Source organism: Cebidichthys violaceus, unplaced genomic scaffold (assembly GCF_023349555.1).
Source record: "Cebidichthys violaceus isolate CVI_PGR_0920_01 unplaced genomic scaffold, fCebVio1.0.p SCAF_156, whole genome shotgun sequence".
In the NCBI taxonomy this organism is placed as follows: Eukaryota; Metazoa; Chordata; class Actinopteri; order Perciformes; family Stichaeidae; genus Cebidichthys; species Cebidichthys violaceus.
The window spans coordinates 86,038-102,532 of NW_027176325.1; the positions used below are offsets into that span (position 1 = coordinate 86,038).

Sequence of the window (16,495 nt, forward strand, 5' to 3'; positions counted from 1 at the left end):
ATTGTGGTTGTGGAGGTTGTGTTGACCTTACAGTGATGTGATGTAGCAGTGGAGAGCTTCACGCTCCAAACAGTTGAGAGATGGATGAAATGTTCAGTAAATCTTAAAAGTCCAGTGCACTTTTAGAGCCCGAGCGTGTTTAACAGTGGATCAGACTGGATGTCTGTGGAAGTGATTTTGGTTTGTTCTGATTTCAACGTGCCCGAAAACTGCAGTCAGCCAAGCAAACCAAAATGACTTCATATCTCTGAGATATTTAGAGATCTTGTGTCAGGTCAGTGGTGCATGGACCGTACATGGTTCACACACACACACACACACACACACACACACACACACACACACACACACACACACACACACACACACACACACACACACACACACACACACACACACACACACACACACACACACACACATTAATCTCCAGCTTGGCCTCGATTGCATCAAGTTGCACCTGTTGTCTTGTTTTTACATTCTTTGTTGAATTCTGAAACCCAAGACTTGAGATGAAGAAAAGTGTTAAATAATGGAATTTTAAAAAAGATGATTATTAAAAAAGAAGTATAGTAAAACTATATAAATAAATGCGGTGATGATATTTCTGTTTACTTTAGAAGTTATTATACACTGTATGCTGTGATTCTGATCTGGGAAACATTAAAGACATTCATAGCCAGTCTGATGATTTTGTCTCTTTATTGATATAGTGAACACAAGTAAGTATATGATCAACAAGAAAGGGAAAAAAAAAATGTTTTTAATTCTTTTAAAATGTAAATATGTGGAATCAGATACTTTACAGAAAAAAATCAATTCTGAAAAATAATTCACATTTACTTCACTTGATTAAAACTAACTTTCATGTATAAATATAAACAATACCACATCTAGAATATTTTTTGTAAATATATGCCATTAAATACTAACTGAAATAAAAACGAACTTCAATTTGGAGTTAAGATAACATTGTACTCAGATAAAGGAAAAAACATTGTCATGTATAACCTACACGTTGACATGTAGACTGCATGATCTTTTAATACATTGAAAATGTAAATATCTTGCATCAGATCTTTAAATGTATATTTACATATAATAAACAAATAGATTCTAACTTTGAAGTCAGATACTTTACAAAGAGATTCTAAATTCAAAGTAAAAAATAATTACACATCAAACACAAGTTGATTAAAACAGTCTTTCTGCCATGTAAAAATGTGAACAACACCACAGACTGAATGATTCAAAAATCTAAATATGTGGAATTTGATTCCTCGCAGAAACAAAAATATTTGGAGTAGAAGAGACAACATGAACCTAAATATGTAGATATTTGGAACCAGACACTTAACTGAAATAAAAACAAACACTTAAAAAGTTGAGTAATAAAACAAAACATATTCTACTCAATTAGATAAGAAGACAACTTATACCTATGCATGTCGACATTCACACTGAATGATGGTTTAAAAGATTGGAATTGTAAAAATTTTCCATCATATTCTTCACAGAAAGAAAAAAACAATTGTAAAATTCAATGATTCTGACTATAATTGTACATCAAACTTAATCTGATAAAAATGTCCTATTATGATTATACCACATAGAGACTAAATGTAACATTTAAAACTGGATACGTCACAGAAACAAAACCCTTAATAAAAGAGATGACATTTGATTCAGTGTACATCTTTTCACTGACAATATAATGACAATCATCTTCCACAAAAACATTTAAATCAAAGTCTCATCATCTAACATGTGCCCCTAACATGTACATTGACTCAATATAGCTATATATCAACAAGCATTTAAAATGTTCCACATCCAAATAATTTTTATTAAACATGTTAAATATGATCTGAGCACTGCAGTGATTTTCTCATATTCTCCTATTTTAAGCCATTGTGATGAAATATATCTGTGTTCTTACAATATTACAAGGTTACAAGGTTTTTATTTGTCATTGTACGACAGCGTTGCACAACAAAATTTAGATTTTAGTCTCAATTCGCTACATAGGAAAGAAAACAAAATAAAACAACTCTGTTATATATGGAGGGTGGAGGATGAATTAAGGAGTCTAGCAGCCAGAGGAAAGAAGCTGTTCTGAAGTCTGGTGGTCAGCTGATACTTCTGTATCTCTCTCCAGACGGCAGCAGGGTGAACAGCTTGTGGCTGGGTGGGTTTCGTCTTTTAATGTCGTTTTTGCTCTCCACAGACTCCTCTTCTCACTAATATCACTGATGCTCAGTAGTTATGTGCCAATGATGTTCTGGGTGGTTTTAATCACCCGCTGTAGAGCCCTCCTGTGAGAGGATAATGAATATACAGGAGGATGTGCTCCTCTGTAACCACAAAGCATGGAGTCTCTCACTTGATGTTAAAGGAGACTTTGATGCTTTCCTCTGCTTGCTCATGTGTGATCGTTTTCCATGTTGCAGGAATGTCAGCAGGCTTTGCATTGAATTCTTTGGCAAACTGCTTGTTGAACTTTGCCAGAACATATTTCCAGTAGTCTGATGCCTGAAGGCTTGAATCTGGAACAATGCTCCAGTCTGGGTAAATATCTGTGTACTGCTTGTAGGGGTGCCATTCACCTTTTGTATCAGTGCATTGAAAACGCTGGTTACTGATCACAGAGGAAGAGCATACATCAGTGACAAGTTTTTTTATCTCATCCCACTTGCATCTACCCAGAGCCTCTGGCCGATGTAGTGAAGCATGGTACAGAGTGTGGACTTTTCCTCCTGCCTCACAAGGCGCTTTGCAGAATGGACACTGTTTACCACATCCAATTAGTTCGGTGAAAAGCTTGTTCTGAGGATTCACATTTAATTTCTTTAGTTTCATGTGGATGTTAGTTTTTTTGAACTTCTCTTGAAGGACTTGTGCCATGTCCTTCACACACTCAGTCAGCCAGTGAGCAAACTGTTCCTGGTTGGCATTGTTCAGGATCATGAAAGCACCAAGAGCATCTTGGGAAATGACCAGTTTATCACCAAGTTCCTGACAGACATTTTTAACGAATGACTCCAAGTTTCCACTCTTTTCTGTTTTAGCTTTTTTGACGGCATCATTTATGCTCCTGATACTTGACTGAACATGTTGATCCTCAAACTCAGACATCTTAGACCCATTTGAGAAGCGTTCCTCTATTTGGTCGAGTATCCAGTTCTTTACATACTCTTCATAAGAGCAAATGTAGCTCTGATAGTTTTCAAAGTCATCCTTTGATAGCAAATCCAGTAAAACTGAACCCTGGAAGAACATTCGTGTGCTGAACGTCTTGTTTGTCTTCATTTCACCAATGATATCAGGACCCAAGGAACGGTAGACAAAGTCTTCGACTGCAGGCCTCAAGCAGAGATTCATGAATTCTTCTGCCTTCTTTTGGCACTGGTCTCGTTCATGGAACACATCTTTAAAATCAGTGCGGAACTTTTCCTTGTTTTGGTTCAGACATCTGTAGGGATCATTCACAAGTATGAAATCTTCGTGCAGTTTCTGAAACCGTCTGGCTGCAACTCCACAGATGTGCTGTTTCAGAGAAACTTCAAACACAATGTCTATCTTAACATCCTGATTGTTTTGCAGCCTCTCATCAATCATGTGTAGGATCTCCTGGATGTAAGTGTCATGGTAGTTGTTTTTTCTTTCCATTTTTTCAGTCACAAACTGTGTGCAAATTGCAATGATACAGTCAGCTAGCTTTTGTAAAGTCTTTATATGATCTTCAATGTTCAACCACTTGCACAATGTGTGTTTAGCCTGTTTGTAAGATCCTTCCGCTGTATATTTGAAAGGCACCCGTCCACAATCTTCCAGACTTTTTTGACTTAACAATTCACATGCATGACTCCCTTTGTGTGATACATTGTATCTCAGGCAGCAGGACACATTTGTGATGACATTTGTGGTCTTTTGTTTATAACTGGACAGTTCATTTACTGTTTTTTTCCACATCTTATCAAATTCTGTGTCTAGCTCTTTGTCTGACATCTTGACTTTTTTTTCCCGACATTCGTCAATCAATGCACACACTCTCCCTTCTAATTGGTTGGTGTGGTTCTCCTTGATTCTATCAAGTTCTGTCATCCCCTGTCTGATGTCAGCTGCTGCTGTGAGCTGATTAAACACAGAGCTCTCCATTTCTCGTCGAAGACTCTTTGCACTGTTTGCAAACTCCTCTCTGTATCCTTCAACTAGATAGACATGACCCTCTGTTTGCTTGAAGTATTGTGCCAGATTTTCAAGAAGCGTTGTCTCCCATTTAGACAGCTCTGTGCAAGCTTCAATTTTTTTTTGTGTAAGAAATTCTGACATGTCAGATGTCTCAGATTTCAAAGCAACTGTACCAAAGTTGTTAATCTTTGTTTCTGCATTCGTAACCCATGTGTACATTTCTTTTTTGAATTCCCATTCCCATTTGTTGAATTCTGTGCACAGCCTCATGTATGCATCAGCCACCAGGCTGTTTCTGAAGCTGAAGATGAAGTTTTCATGCTTCACTGCATTCCAAAGACTTTTCATCCACTCTGTAAACTCCAAGATATTATTAGCAGATTCACAACTTCCCAACATTTGGATTATGTTCTTCTTGAGCTCATACACAGTTTCACTGTACCCTGCATTGACTGGTGCCATTGGTGGGTTTCCATTCCAGAGTCCAGGAATGTAGCAGTTCCCAGTGTCTGGACTGTACTCCATCACATCAGTGAAGCTCTTGTTCTCTTCTTTCTTTTCCATTTTGGCTGCTGCCTGGGTCATCTCGTTTAACTGTTGCAAGAGCAGTTTCCTGTCTCGTAAGTTCTTGTCATGGGCTGAAACATCTGACACATTCTGGTGAACAAACTGACATTTGGGCTTTTTGCCCACCTCTTTCATCCTGAGGAAAGCATGCACAACTATTTGTAGGATGTCTTTCATTTCTGTTGAATTCTCCATTGCAATATTGATGATGGTGATATCACTCAGCCCCACAACAAGTGTTGCGAGCTCATTGTTGTGCTCATGGCTATTGTCCAGCTGTGCAAGCTCTGGTGACTTTAAGCCCTCGGTGTCAATGATCACCATGAAGTCACAGTTGAGTACTTTCTTGACATCTTCATTGATTCTGATGAGCAACATAAAGGCACCTTGAGTGCATCGACCACTGCTGACTACAAACTGCACTCCAAACATGGTGTTGAGGAGAGTGGACTTCCCTGTGCTCTGAACTCCAAGAACTGTGACTACCAGTATCTTGCTCTTATGAGACATCAAGTCATTGAGCTGAGAAAGAACATCACTAACCCATCTGAGAGGTATGTTGGATGCCTCTCCATCTACAAGCTCAAGGGGAAATCCATCAAGTAACAATTGTGCACATAGTTTGGGCAGATGCTGTAATTGTTCACGTGATTTGTTTGTTTCTGGAAGGGAAAGTGAAGCTTCATAGATCTGACCCATTTCACGGAAGAAGTGTTCAGTCCCCAATGAGCTGTTGGAAAGTTGTCTGTCAATTTCTTCGATTTCTTCTTTGTTTTCAGAATTTTTGCATTTTTCTTTGTACTGCTCCCTGAGATCAGACAATTTCTCTCGAGACACGTTATCGAGGTTCATTCGCATCCATTTCAGGAAATAGCACCTCTCTGTCCCTGGGCTTGATATTGCACTGATGAAACATGTCATTGCATTTGACATGTCGGAACTGTTTTGTTTTTCCCGAAGTTTTGTTTTCTGTATCTGAAGATCACTTTTGTAGTCTTCTATTTTTTCAGACCCGACATTTTTAAGCCGAAATTCTTCCTTCTCTAAGCGAGTCAGTTCCTTCCATATTTGGCCTTGCAAGGGCAGCTGAGCTTCTTTGTATTCAAGGATATCTTGAATCTCAGCAGTGATGGCATCTGCATTTTGCTTGGCAGTCTGGCACTCTGAAGAGTCTTCATCAACCCAGATCTCCAGTTTATGGGCAATGTCAGTCATCTGCTCAATTCCCATCTTCACCTTTGAGTTCTCAACTACATTACTGACTGTTTTCCGCAATGTTTTGACAAAATCTGCATCATTCATTTGTTTAGTCTTCAAAAGGATGTTGCTGTTAGACAAGTCCAACTTGGTTGCTACCTTTTTTAGAGCATCTATACTGGAGCGCTTGCTTTGATGGTTCCCAACCAAGAAGATCTGTGCCTTGGGGTGTTGGTTGGTCAGCAGCTCGCAGTCAAAGTCCAAAGTGTCAAAGAACACAAAAACTGCTGCAGATGTCTCACACAAAAATGCAAATTGTGTTTCAAATGAAGCAATGTCCCCACGAAGGTTAGCTACAGCTACTGGCTCACTGAAGACATCCATGTTTTTGTTCCCACAAGGAAGGTACCAAGTGATTTCAACCAGTCCATTGGATATTCTCCTTGGACTGTCGCCACACTCCATATCATGATGAACAAAGGTATCATGGTACTGCTGAGAATTGCTCAGAAGCTTATTGAGGATCTCTGACTTGGACAAGGAGCACTCACCCAGTCTCACAAAAGATATCATTGGAAGTTCAGAGAGAACAATTCTGTCTTCAACAAAGCCTTTGGCTTCTGAGAGGGACTGAGGTCTGTACTTTTTAACAATGTCTCTCATGGCCCAAAGCATGAGTGTGCACTGCTTTGTGTCACAATTAGGAAGCAGCAGAGGCACAGAAAACTGACACATAGACATTTTGAGTGCCATTTCCTGCCGTACAAAACCATCAGAACACAGAAAGAGGGCAGTGATTATGTCAAGGGGGTTTAGCATGTCACCTGAATTCAGATTGTCAAGCAGATCATCAAAATTTAACTCCGTCTTTCCTGATGCAGCATCAATGTTTGTCTCACATGCAGTACATTTCACATTCCTAGCTGTCACATTAACCATCATCAGTTTCTTTAGAAAATACCATGGAAGATCTGAATTACACTTGGCAGGTTCATCAGTGATGGTCTTCTCGTCAATCTGAAGTATTGTGCTCAGGGATAGCTTCTCAGGGTAGAGCTGCTCCAAACCCAGATCCTCCAGTAAGCTCTCTAGATGCGTCTCTGAAGACAGGAAAACAATGATTATTAAGCCAATTATCGGTTATTTCAATATTCTGAAGTACGGACCAAAGTTGTAACATTTAAATTTGTTTTGCTGTAACACAGTTGTAATATGGTACAGCTAACTAAAACTAAGGCCTATGATGATGTTGGTCAGGCAATCAGTCCAATTATTGGGTCTAGATAAAGAATACTTAAACAAAACTAGAAAGTGAAACCTTATGTTTTGGCAACCCTCTGACATTTTCTCTCGTGTTGCAATTAGCCTAAAATTTAGATTTTTGAACAAGAGATATCAAAATCTAATGGACAGTCTGCCATGGAATTGTCAGCTCAAGGACATGAAAGAGATGTAAGAAGACATTGTTTTTTAATTTAATTTTAATCAATTAATAAATCAAAAGGTGAACTATCTATCAAACTATCAAAAGGAAGTTTAGGTTTTAACATGCATCGATAGGCATTCGTGTACCAGTACTAGTTTTGGCAAAAACTGAATAAATAAATATTTTGAACTGAATCTTTCACAAGTTTGATTCGTACTGTGTCTACATTGGTATGTGTTGCCTCCAGGAAATAGCCACAGCCTTGCACTTTAAAGTTCCACCTCCTTGGCTTTTATATTTTGCTAAACTAACTGCCAGCAATCAAAATGGGAGCATTGCAGCCTTTAAACCATGTTACAAACTCACTCAAGTACTGCATGGCTAAGATTAGCTTCCGTTGAGCAGTATGGGTGGTGACAAACTGACATTAATTTCCCCCTCTCTGCTTGCCGTAGCTGTATGCGCTCGCCGCTGAGACTGTTTTGTACTGCAAACCCCAATACTCGTCTCAACTTGACTCGTCTCAGGCCAGAAGCTATTCTGTTTCTTCCCTCTTTCCATTTTTACCTTCCTAAAGACTCTTCTGTAACCCTCAATATCTGTGAGTTAGTACGGTTTAAGGAAATGATGAACAAACAAAAAGGACTTGTCAGCTTGCAGACTGCATTAAGCATCTAAAACAATAAACCGATGTGATTTGGCTTTAATACCAATAACCACTACAATGTTTCTGCTGTCAATATACAGGTCATGTTGCCAGTGTGACAAAGACAGAATCTCCCTTCAGATCCGGCCTCCTGCACAGAAGTAGGCTACCCTACAGCCAGCTGCGGCCAATGTGCTGACTTGCTTTACCATAAGGGAGAGGGCCTTTTGGCCTTCTTAATTCCCCAAATACATGTCAGAGGTTAATGGAGCACATGTTTGGGCCCCAGCATTTTCCAGACTTTGCCCCTGTTTCTTGATGAAGTAAGTGTCCCCTATTTGTCTTTGGAGCAGCACATCAAACATTTGACCCCAGGACTATTTGTGTTTATTTGTGTTACTCAGGCGGCATGTGCAGGAATGAATGAACAGCTTACCTCCATATAGATACAACAATGTTTTTTTCTGCCTTTTCTCGCTATCATCAACAATGGCCGAAATAACCACTTTTACTTTTGCTTTGTGCACGTTGTGGAAGTCCCACAAGGGTTTGAAAACCAAACGCCGTCGTGTCTGAGTTCATAACATCATATGGAGGCGTTTCACCAAGCTATATTTACTGTATCTAGCAGATTTCACAGTGATTTAATTGCAATAAACGGATCAAAAAGATTCCCAAATACATCATGATGAAAATTTGTAAGTCTGTTTTAATGCTTTTTCAGGTCTGTCTCCAAGACAACAAGCAATCAACTTTTAAGATGATTGTTTTCTGAACGGCAGGCCGGCACAAATTTGCCTCCGTTTGCGTCTTTGCATTGACTTTTTTTATGTAATCAAAAATTCACTGAGTGTTTGGTGTCATCACACCACTAGAGTGTCTGGATGCAGTCTTGAGTGGATTGGGACAGGAGGGATTGAAGCCAAAATGGAAAAGTGCAACTTCTTCCAGACAGAGATATTAGTACTAAAGAATATTGTCTCAAAACACAGGGTTTCCATGAGGGCTGTCACAAAATCTCACTATGCTATTATCATGGCTGCACGCTAATGTGTATGTTTGTGTGCTATGAGTGAATCTACCTGGGTGCATACATGATAGAAATGTCATTGATTTGGGCTTTCTCCCAACTTTTATCTTTCTTTCTGTGTTTGTGTGAGTGTGATATCATAAAGTTTTTGCATTGGCTTTGAGTGGGCTTTCCCATCTTCATTGACATATTTTAATACATGGACTAAAACTGCACAGTAATCGTATTTTTTAAGGTGTTTTATGTTTTCTATAGTGTTACAAATTTTGATCTCTACAATAAATAGTTATGAGATAGAGATGCTTGCATCTAATTCATTCCTCTTTTATTTGATTCTTCTTTTGGAAACCTCTACAGAGTTCTGGTAAAAATGTGTACATTGCCCCTAAGTCTGTAAAAATATTTTGAAAATTCATTACAATAAGAATTCTATTGTACTTACTTGTGTGGGCAGACGTCACAGCTGGCTTGCTGATTCTTCCATTCCTAAATTGTGTAGAAACCTCAAGAGTGTAACACACGCCGGGCTTCAGGTTGTTGAGAGTGAGTTTGTTTGTGTCTGTTGACTCAATGTCTCCTTCATGGCTACAAGTCACAGTGTAATTCTCCACTTCACCAGCAGGGGTGTCCCAGCACAGAGACACTGACTCACTGCTGACCTGATAGACTGTGATCTGCACAGGAGGGTTGGTCTCTGCAGGAACAATATAATGGTTTCACTGGAAATCCAAGCTGTCAACGTTTGTCTGTAATTTAAAGTACGTCCAAGTGCAAGAGGTGATGTAAAAGACAAAGTCACATATAATCACACCATGCACTTATTTTGTAGGAATACAATTTACAACCTCTTTAGTCTGAAACTCACCTGTGTGTGTGTGTGTGTGTGTGTGTGTGTGTGTGTGTGTGTGTGTGTGTACACACACACACAGAGAATACCTCAGTGTAAGAAGTACATGTGTTTATTTTTTTTTGTGAGCCCAAAAACCATGCAGACAAACCTCCATGTTTATTATTAATACATTATTATTATCTTTTTGATTTATTATTCTGATTTACCTGTGAAGACAGTTTGCATGTATTTGCTTGTTGCTTTAAGAACTGACACTTCTCCTGGTGGAGGAACATCTGTCATAAGAGAAGAGAGGTACAGCTCAGTATCATTGCAGTATGTATTTAGTCATTGGATCAGTTGTTGACGGTCACACATTATGCATAAAGTATAATTCATCTACTATTGTTTACGTTGTATAATGAACAATGTCAGATTAGGGGTAAATTAATTTGCCTACTTGTGCTCATGCAAATGTATTCTGATGTGAGTTTGTTCTTTGATAGCTGATGCTGCTTTAACATGTTTAACGCTTTGTCTCTGTTATTGTTGCATTGAATGAAAACGTGTAATGTAATTCTGCACACCAAAACCTCATCTTATAAATTGTGTCAAGGAAGTCGAGAGCCGCAAACGGAGACGGCTCACCTTAAAAAAAGAAGTGCATTTTCAAACTCCAGTGAGCAATTTAAGGCGAGCTAAAATTAATAAATAAACAAATAGCCTAAATAATGAACATCATTTATAACTGTTATAAAGTCATATTTCTGCCACTTTCCTACAACTGATACCGAATGAATTTGCCAATGTGTGCAATCACTGGAGTTATCTGTATATAATGATTCATTAAATAATTAGTTTGATGTTAAGACGTGTGATGAGTCTGACTGTAGAAAGAGTTGATTTCTCTTTCAACAAGTAGACGGCAATAATAATGATGAGCACTACTAAATAATCTTAATAACAAATGAGTCTGAAATTAAGTTTTAAGAAGGAGCTGATTGTTTGGCCTGAAATCTATATCACCATAAAACCAACGAGCAGCAGGTTAAGGTAGAAAACATCTGTAATTTCTTAAAAGTAAAGCAAATTGGAAAGTGACATTTGGTTTTTATATTTTATTGCTAATATTAATATGTATAGTAATACAGACCTGTGTTGTGAGCAGATTACACATGTGCACCCTGTAGAAGACTGTTGTATTGAAAACTCTATTTATATACAGAATACTAAGCATTTAAGAAGTGTTGTTTCTGGTCTTTTTTACAGGGTGACTAGTAGTACTGTGGTGGTACTCTATGATTTACATATGATTCATTTTTGTTTTATAAATTCCAGAGCATTATCCAGTAAAATGATTGTATTTATTTGTTTTATGCAGAATAAGGTAAATAAATAAATGTTAAATAAATATAAAGGATTTTACATGGGATAGTTTAGTGGCCTTATTGTCATAACAGTCAGCAATAAAGTCAAAGTTCAAGGTAAAACAACTTTCTACAGTCAGACTCATCACACTTATCAACACTACAGCCTGTAACATTCACCCAAATAGGTCAAGAAGCCTTAATTAAATACATTTAAAATATAATTTAATGAATCATTGTATACAGGTAATTCCAGGGTTTGTGCCCATTGGTGTATTTATTCACGATCAGTTCAGTGAAAGTGGCAGGAATATGACTTTATAACAGTTATAAATTACTGTATGTTCATTATTTAGGCAATTTGTTTATTTATTTAATTTAGCTCTGCTTAAATTGCTTTTACTTTGAAGGCAAGCTGTCTCTGTTTCCAGCTCTCAACTTGCTTTATTCAATTTTCATTATTAAAGTTGGATAATGGAACAAGCTGACGTTTTGGTGAGATTGATGAGATTAGTCAATACTCCTAATTTGACATTATTATGCAATGTGAACAACGGCAGATAAATGACACTTCATGCACGGACCACAGACCCACACTTACAGTCAGACTGTGATGTAGGTGAAGTGTTCTCTCCTTCCCCACAGTATGGCTCATGGAAGGAATCCGGCTCATCATAGAGCTTCTTGGTAATGGATACAAATGTGTTGATTAAAGTGTAATGAATCTATTCACAATAGCTAGAAGGACAACACATATTTGGCTTGTAATTGTATTGTTAATTCAGTTTAGAGTTGTGCAAACCAGCCGTTTACCTCCTCATCTGAGTTATCCATCGTGGGTACACTCTCAGCCATCCCACACTTGGTCCAGATTATTCAAACAGCTTCTCACTGAAAGTAATAGAAAATAACTCTGTAACTCAGTCTCCGCCAAAACTATTGATGTTAAACAAAAATCACTCAGCTAAGTGTGCTTTGCAACCTGTCAGACTACAATATAGACTAAAACAAAAATACTGTAATCAATTCACAGTATTAGCGATGAGGACAGATTGAACATGCTGAGTCATGTTTGTGTTTTAGGCTATGAAAAGTTTACATTTGAACACTATTTAAAAAGACAGAAAAACACCCAATTACAAATAAATTGTTGCCTACCTTTGTAGATTATCCATAGTACAAACTGTATCCGTTCTTTAATTGAGGAGTTTTTATCTACTGTAGCAATATAGGTTAAGTATCAGTCCTGAGGATAACGCTCTGCACATCCCTGCAATGCCGTAGTCTGTCACTGGCATCTCCTTTTATTCAGCCTTGTGAAGTTACTTTCTGTTTTGTTTCTGGGAAATAGATTATCTGGTTTCCAGTAAAGTGAAACTTATTGTCTGGTTCCTCCCTCTGCCGAAGGGGGAGCTGTTCTCCATGTGGCCCTCTGGAAGAGTGAGTGAGTGAGTGAGTGAGTGAGTGAGTGTGTGTTTATATATGTGTGTGTTTATATATATGTGTGTGTGTGTGTTTATATATATGTATGTGTATATGTGTGTGTATATGTATAAATATATATATGTGTGTGTGTATATGTATATATATATAAGTGTGTGTGTGTGTGTGTGTGTGTGTGTGTGTGTGTGTGTGTGTATATGTATATATATCAAAATCAAATCTTGCATTGATAAAAGTAGGCCTAATAACAAATGATAAATTAGGCGTAAATTAGAAACTAGCGATGGCATGTGCAGTGATGCCTGTAAAATATTTAACATTATTTATGTTTATATTTATAACAGTGACCCCATTCACCTTGGCAAAGAAGGCTCATTTAACAAAATAGAAGGTGGAGGACCTCCACAGGTCTGTGACCAGATGTGTGGTCAAGGGACTGCATTCGTTTTCCACTGTGGAATCTCCATGGTTCAGGTAAAAAACAATATTTGTATTGTATTGTATCCATTAAGACAATTCGTCAAAAAGACTAATAAATATCCTCAAATTTATTTTATACAGAGAGATGACCACTGCCCTCAATCCTCTACCGACCCCCATCCAGGGATGATCTGTCCAATACACTAGTTCATCCCTGTGTGTACAGGCCTCATCACACCATCTGAGAGGGTTTCTCCTGTGCAGGACATGCAATTAGTCAGGAGAGGTGTCGTATTTTGCCAGAGAAGGCAAATATGCTCATATTGGTGAAGTTTATTTATATTTATTTAAGTATATTGTAAACTGTTGTTTACAGTTAATATATTGTTCATAGTTAAGTTAAAAAGTTTGAAGCTGTAGTTTGAAGCCAAGTGTTTTGTATTTATTTACATTTATAGTATACTTCAAACAGTTAATATATTGTTCAATTTGAAGAAAACAAATTGCCTTGGCAATAAAAAAGCCTTTCTTTAATGTTGTCAATCGTCGTTTTGTGTGTTTGTTTTTTTAAAGTATCAGTTCAGGCACCGTTTAGGCACCGGTATCGTTTTAAAAGTGTTGTTTTAGCACCGGTATCGGAAAAAACCCAAAAGATACCCATCCCTAGATGCCATCAGGTCCTGCAGCCCTGCCTTGGTGGAGTCTCTCCCGCTGTCTCCTAACCTCCAGCTTCCTCCTGTAGGTGTCCTTGCACTCCCTTGCACCCAATCCCTTTCACACAAACCTGACAAAAGCCAAGATGAATTTTGGACTGAAATTTAGTTAATCTGAAAATCAATGTAAATTAGTTGCAGCTGATAAAACCTGCCCTGATATTTTGTATAGTGTCCCAAAGCGCTCTGTCTGTGTTGGTCTGTTCTGAAAGGACGGGTTGGAGAGCCTCTCCAGGTTCAGTTCAAATGCAGTTTTCAACCTACAGTAACTTCAGAAGTGTGGCTTCATCATAAACCTGCTGTGAATTCCACTCCTTACATTACCCTCCTGATTGGAGTAAGTGACTCCAGGTGTGCTCAGGTCTACACAGGTGGAGACTGATTACAGTTCAGTTTGTGACAGTTCTCAGGAGACTGAGCTGACATTCACATGTCTCCGGTCCTGCTTCCCTCATGTGTTACTGGCAATGTGAGTCTCTTTCTGGGCATTACTGTCAGCATATGTGATTACATAACTACATCGTCTACGTATAGTTTGACATACTGTGTTGTCCTTAGATATATGCTGTTGTTTCTTTAATTATACTGCAGAAAACCAGGAGTAGAATGGAGGTAATAAACGGTCAACTGTACTGAATGCATTCCAATGTCAAGAACTCTTTTTATTTGTTATTTGAGGCTCTTTAGTGTATAACTATAACTACATCAGCACAGACACTAGAGAAAATCTACACCAACACCAGATGTCATTAAATATGTGATTTTGATTATATATCATTAAACAATGTAAGGCCACATCTCAATGTCCACAGACTGACTGTAGTTTACATGTTCATTGATGATTTAAATAGATTGTACTTACTTGTGTAGACAGACTTGGTATTGACATGACAGGCTGTCATCTTCACAGTGGGGCTTGGCCCAGTGGAAATAACAATAATAATATCCTTTATTGCCTTTCTGCTGAACAGTAGACTGTATAAAACTGACCTTTACCACACGTGCTGTGTTGACAGTCAGCCTTGCTGTTGGACCACTGCATTGATGGAGGGTCGTCTTCTCCTGCACGGTAAAGATCACCGGATGAATCTTCATCACCGACTCCCTTGATGAATGAGAAAATGGACATTTTCAGGTGTGATGAATCAACTCGTATTCCCATACACATTAGTTAATAAGATAGTATTTCCATTTTATTTCTTCTTGTTGTAGATATACAAACAGGCTGTTTACCTCCATTGTGGGAACAGTGTCAGTCACCCCACACTTGGTTTGGGATTCTCGTTCCAGTTAAAGATGAAAAGAGGGCTCGGATCTCCCAAACGGGGTAAAAGCCACAACTCTCCCTCACTGCGATTCTCTGCTACGGATTTTAAACATGGATCATGGGTAATGCTGGAACACGTGGTAGCCTGCGTCCAGTATGGGAGAAGTTAGTCACTGGTGCTGTCTTTGCTTGTGCTCTAGCTATAGCCTGTTTGTTTTCTATTTTATTACTGCCTAACGGGGTGGCGGGGGAGGGACAGAAGGGAGAGAAATATACCCGGCTGCTCCTGTCAGAGATTTTGTAAGCCCTCTGAAAGGGAAATGTGCACAATGTAAAACACAAAACGACTGATTTGGGCGTTCTGCAGGTGGATACATGCAGTGGAACCGATGACGGACAGTAGGGCAAGGAAAGGTGCACGCTGTGGAAAAGAGACTTTGAGAGGAGATTGGAAAAAGACTCACAGCCTTAAATGTAGAAATCAGAATCAAAAGAGAGGATGAACTGATCACTAGCAAATGCGGACATTCAAAGGCATCTTTCTACCCACAATGTTTGCCAGCAGGATCCCTTCCTTATCTGTCCTACGGAGGATCAGACATGACCGATCAGACCCATATGAACCCTTTTGTACTCACTCCTGTGGATGAGGAGGCAGTGAGGGGTCGTGAGGTGAACCTCACCACAACACAGCAGCAATGAAACCACCAGAGGTGAAAACTGAAACAAGGTCTTTAGTTCGGTCTGTTCTGTTTCCCTGTCTATTTTATAAGCTAACACTGGAGGGCGCCATTGTGGCTGCTTTACGCAGACTGCCCACTCTGAGGAAACTGGATGTGTGAAGAAAAATACCAAACTGGGTGGCAGAACAGAGAGAGACACAACATCTGGAAGAGGATCAAAACTGTACATTTCTAAGTGTATGAATCAAACAGACAAAATATTTGTAAATATTAAGTTTCTTGTTTGTTTTTCTTTTTCTTTTTTGAGTGAATGAATGAAATGCCTATTTTGTGACAACAAAAGACAACAGGTGCAGTTTGCAACAACAACAAAAATGGCCGCTAGCTTGAGGTTTCAAATGTATTGGTGAGTAAAGAAATGCTTTCCACTGATCATTTTTCATGACATTACAAAATTACTTTTTTTTTTCTTTACTTTGTCTCACATTTCCCATAATCATGTGGGCCTCCTGTAGCATCATGATTCCTAACCAGGAAAGTCACTGTAGCAGAAATACATCTTCACTGCAGCCCCCACACCACAGAGGGCCTCAGATGCTGTCGTTCACTTTGCTAGTTTCCAATGAAAAGATTATAATTTAAGACTGTGGCTTCATCGCTCTTTGTTTTGGGGTCGATGGAACGACTTCTCTGCGTTTCTTTTTTCCTTCTTTGTT

The 16,495-nt window shown here is 38.6% G+C and overlaps 1 protein-coding gene across 2 annotated transcripts; it reads right to left on the minus strand.

The window, feature by feature from the left end:
• Nucleotides 1-685: 685 nt before the first annotated feature.
• LOC137872284 (interferon-induced very large GTPase 1-like) lies at nucleotides 686-14,888 on the minus strand. Of its 2 annotated transcripts, none has more exons than XM_068710456.1 (6): nucleotides 14,820-14,888; nucleotides 12,067-12,144; nucleotides 11,855-11,936; nucleotides 10,114-10,182; nucleotides 9,500-9,751; nucleotides 686-7,055 (listed from the first exon to the last, which is right to left on the minus strand). In XM_068710456.1, the coding sequence occupies exons 2-6, from the start codon at nucleotides 12,106-12,108 to the stop codon at nucleotides 2,380-2,382; spliced, it is 5,121 nt and encodes a 1,706-aa protein (XP_068566557.1). In that variant the 5' UTR covers nucleotides 12,109-12,144; nucleotides 14,820-14,888; the 3' UTR covers nucleotides 686-2,379. The 2 variants fall into 2 exon arrangements, with proteins under 2 accessions (XP_068566557.1, XP_068566556.1); XM_068710455.1 differs by lacking the exon at nucleotides 14,820-14,888 and adding an exon at nucleotides 12,412-12,621.
• Nucleotides 14,889-16,495: the final 1,607 nt, after the last annotated feature.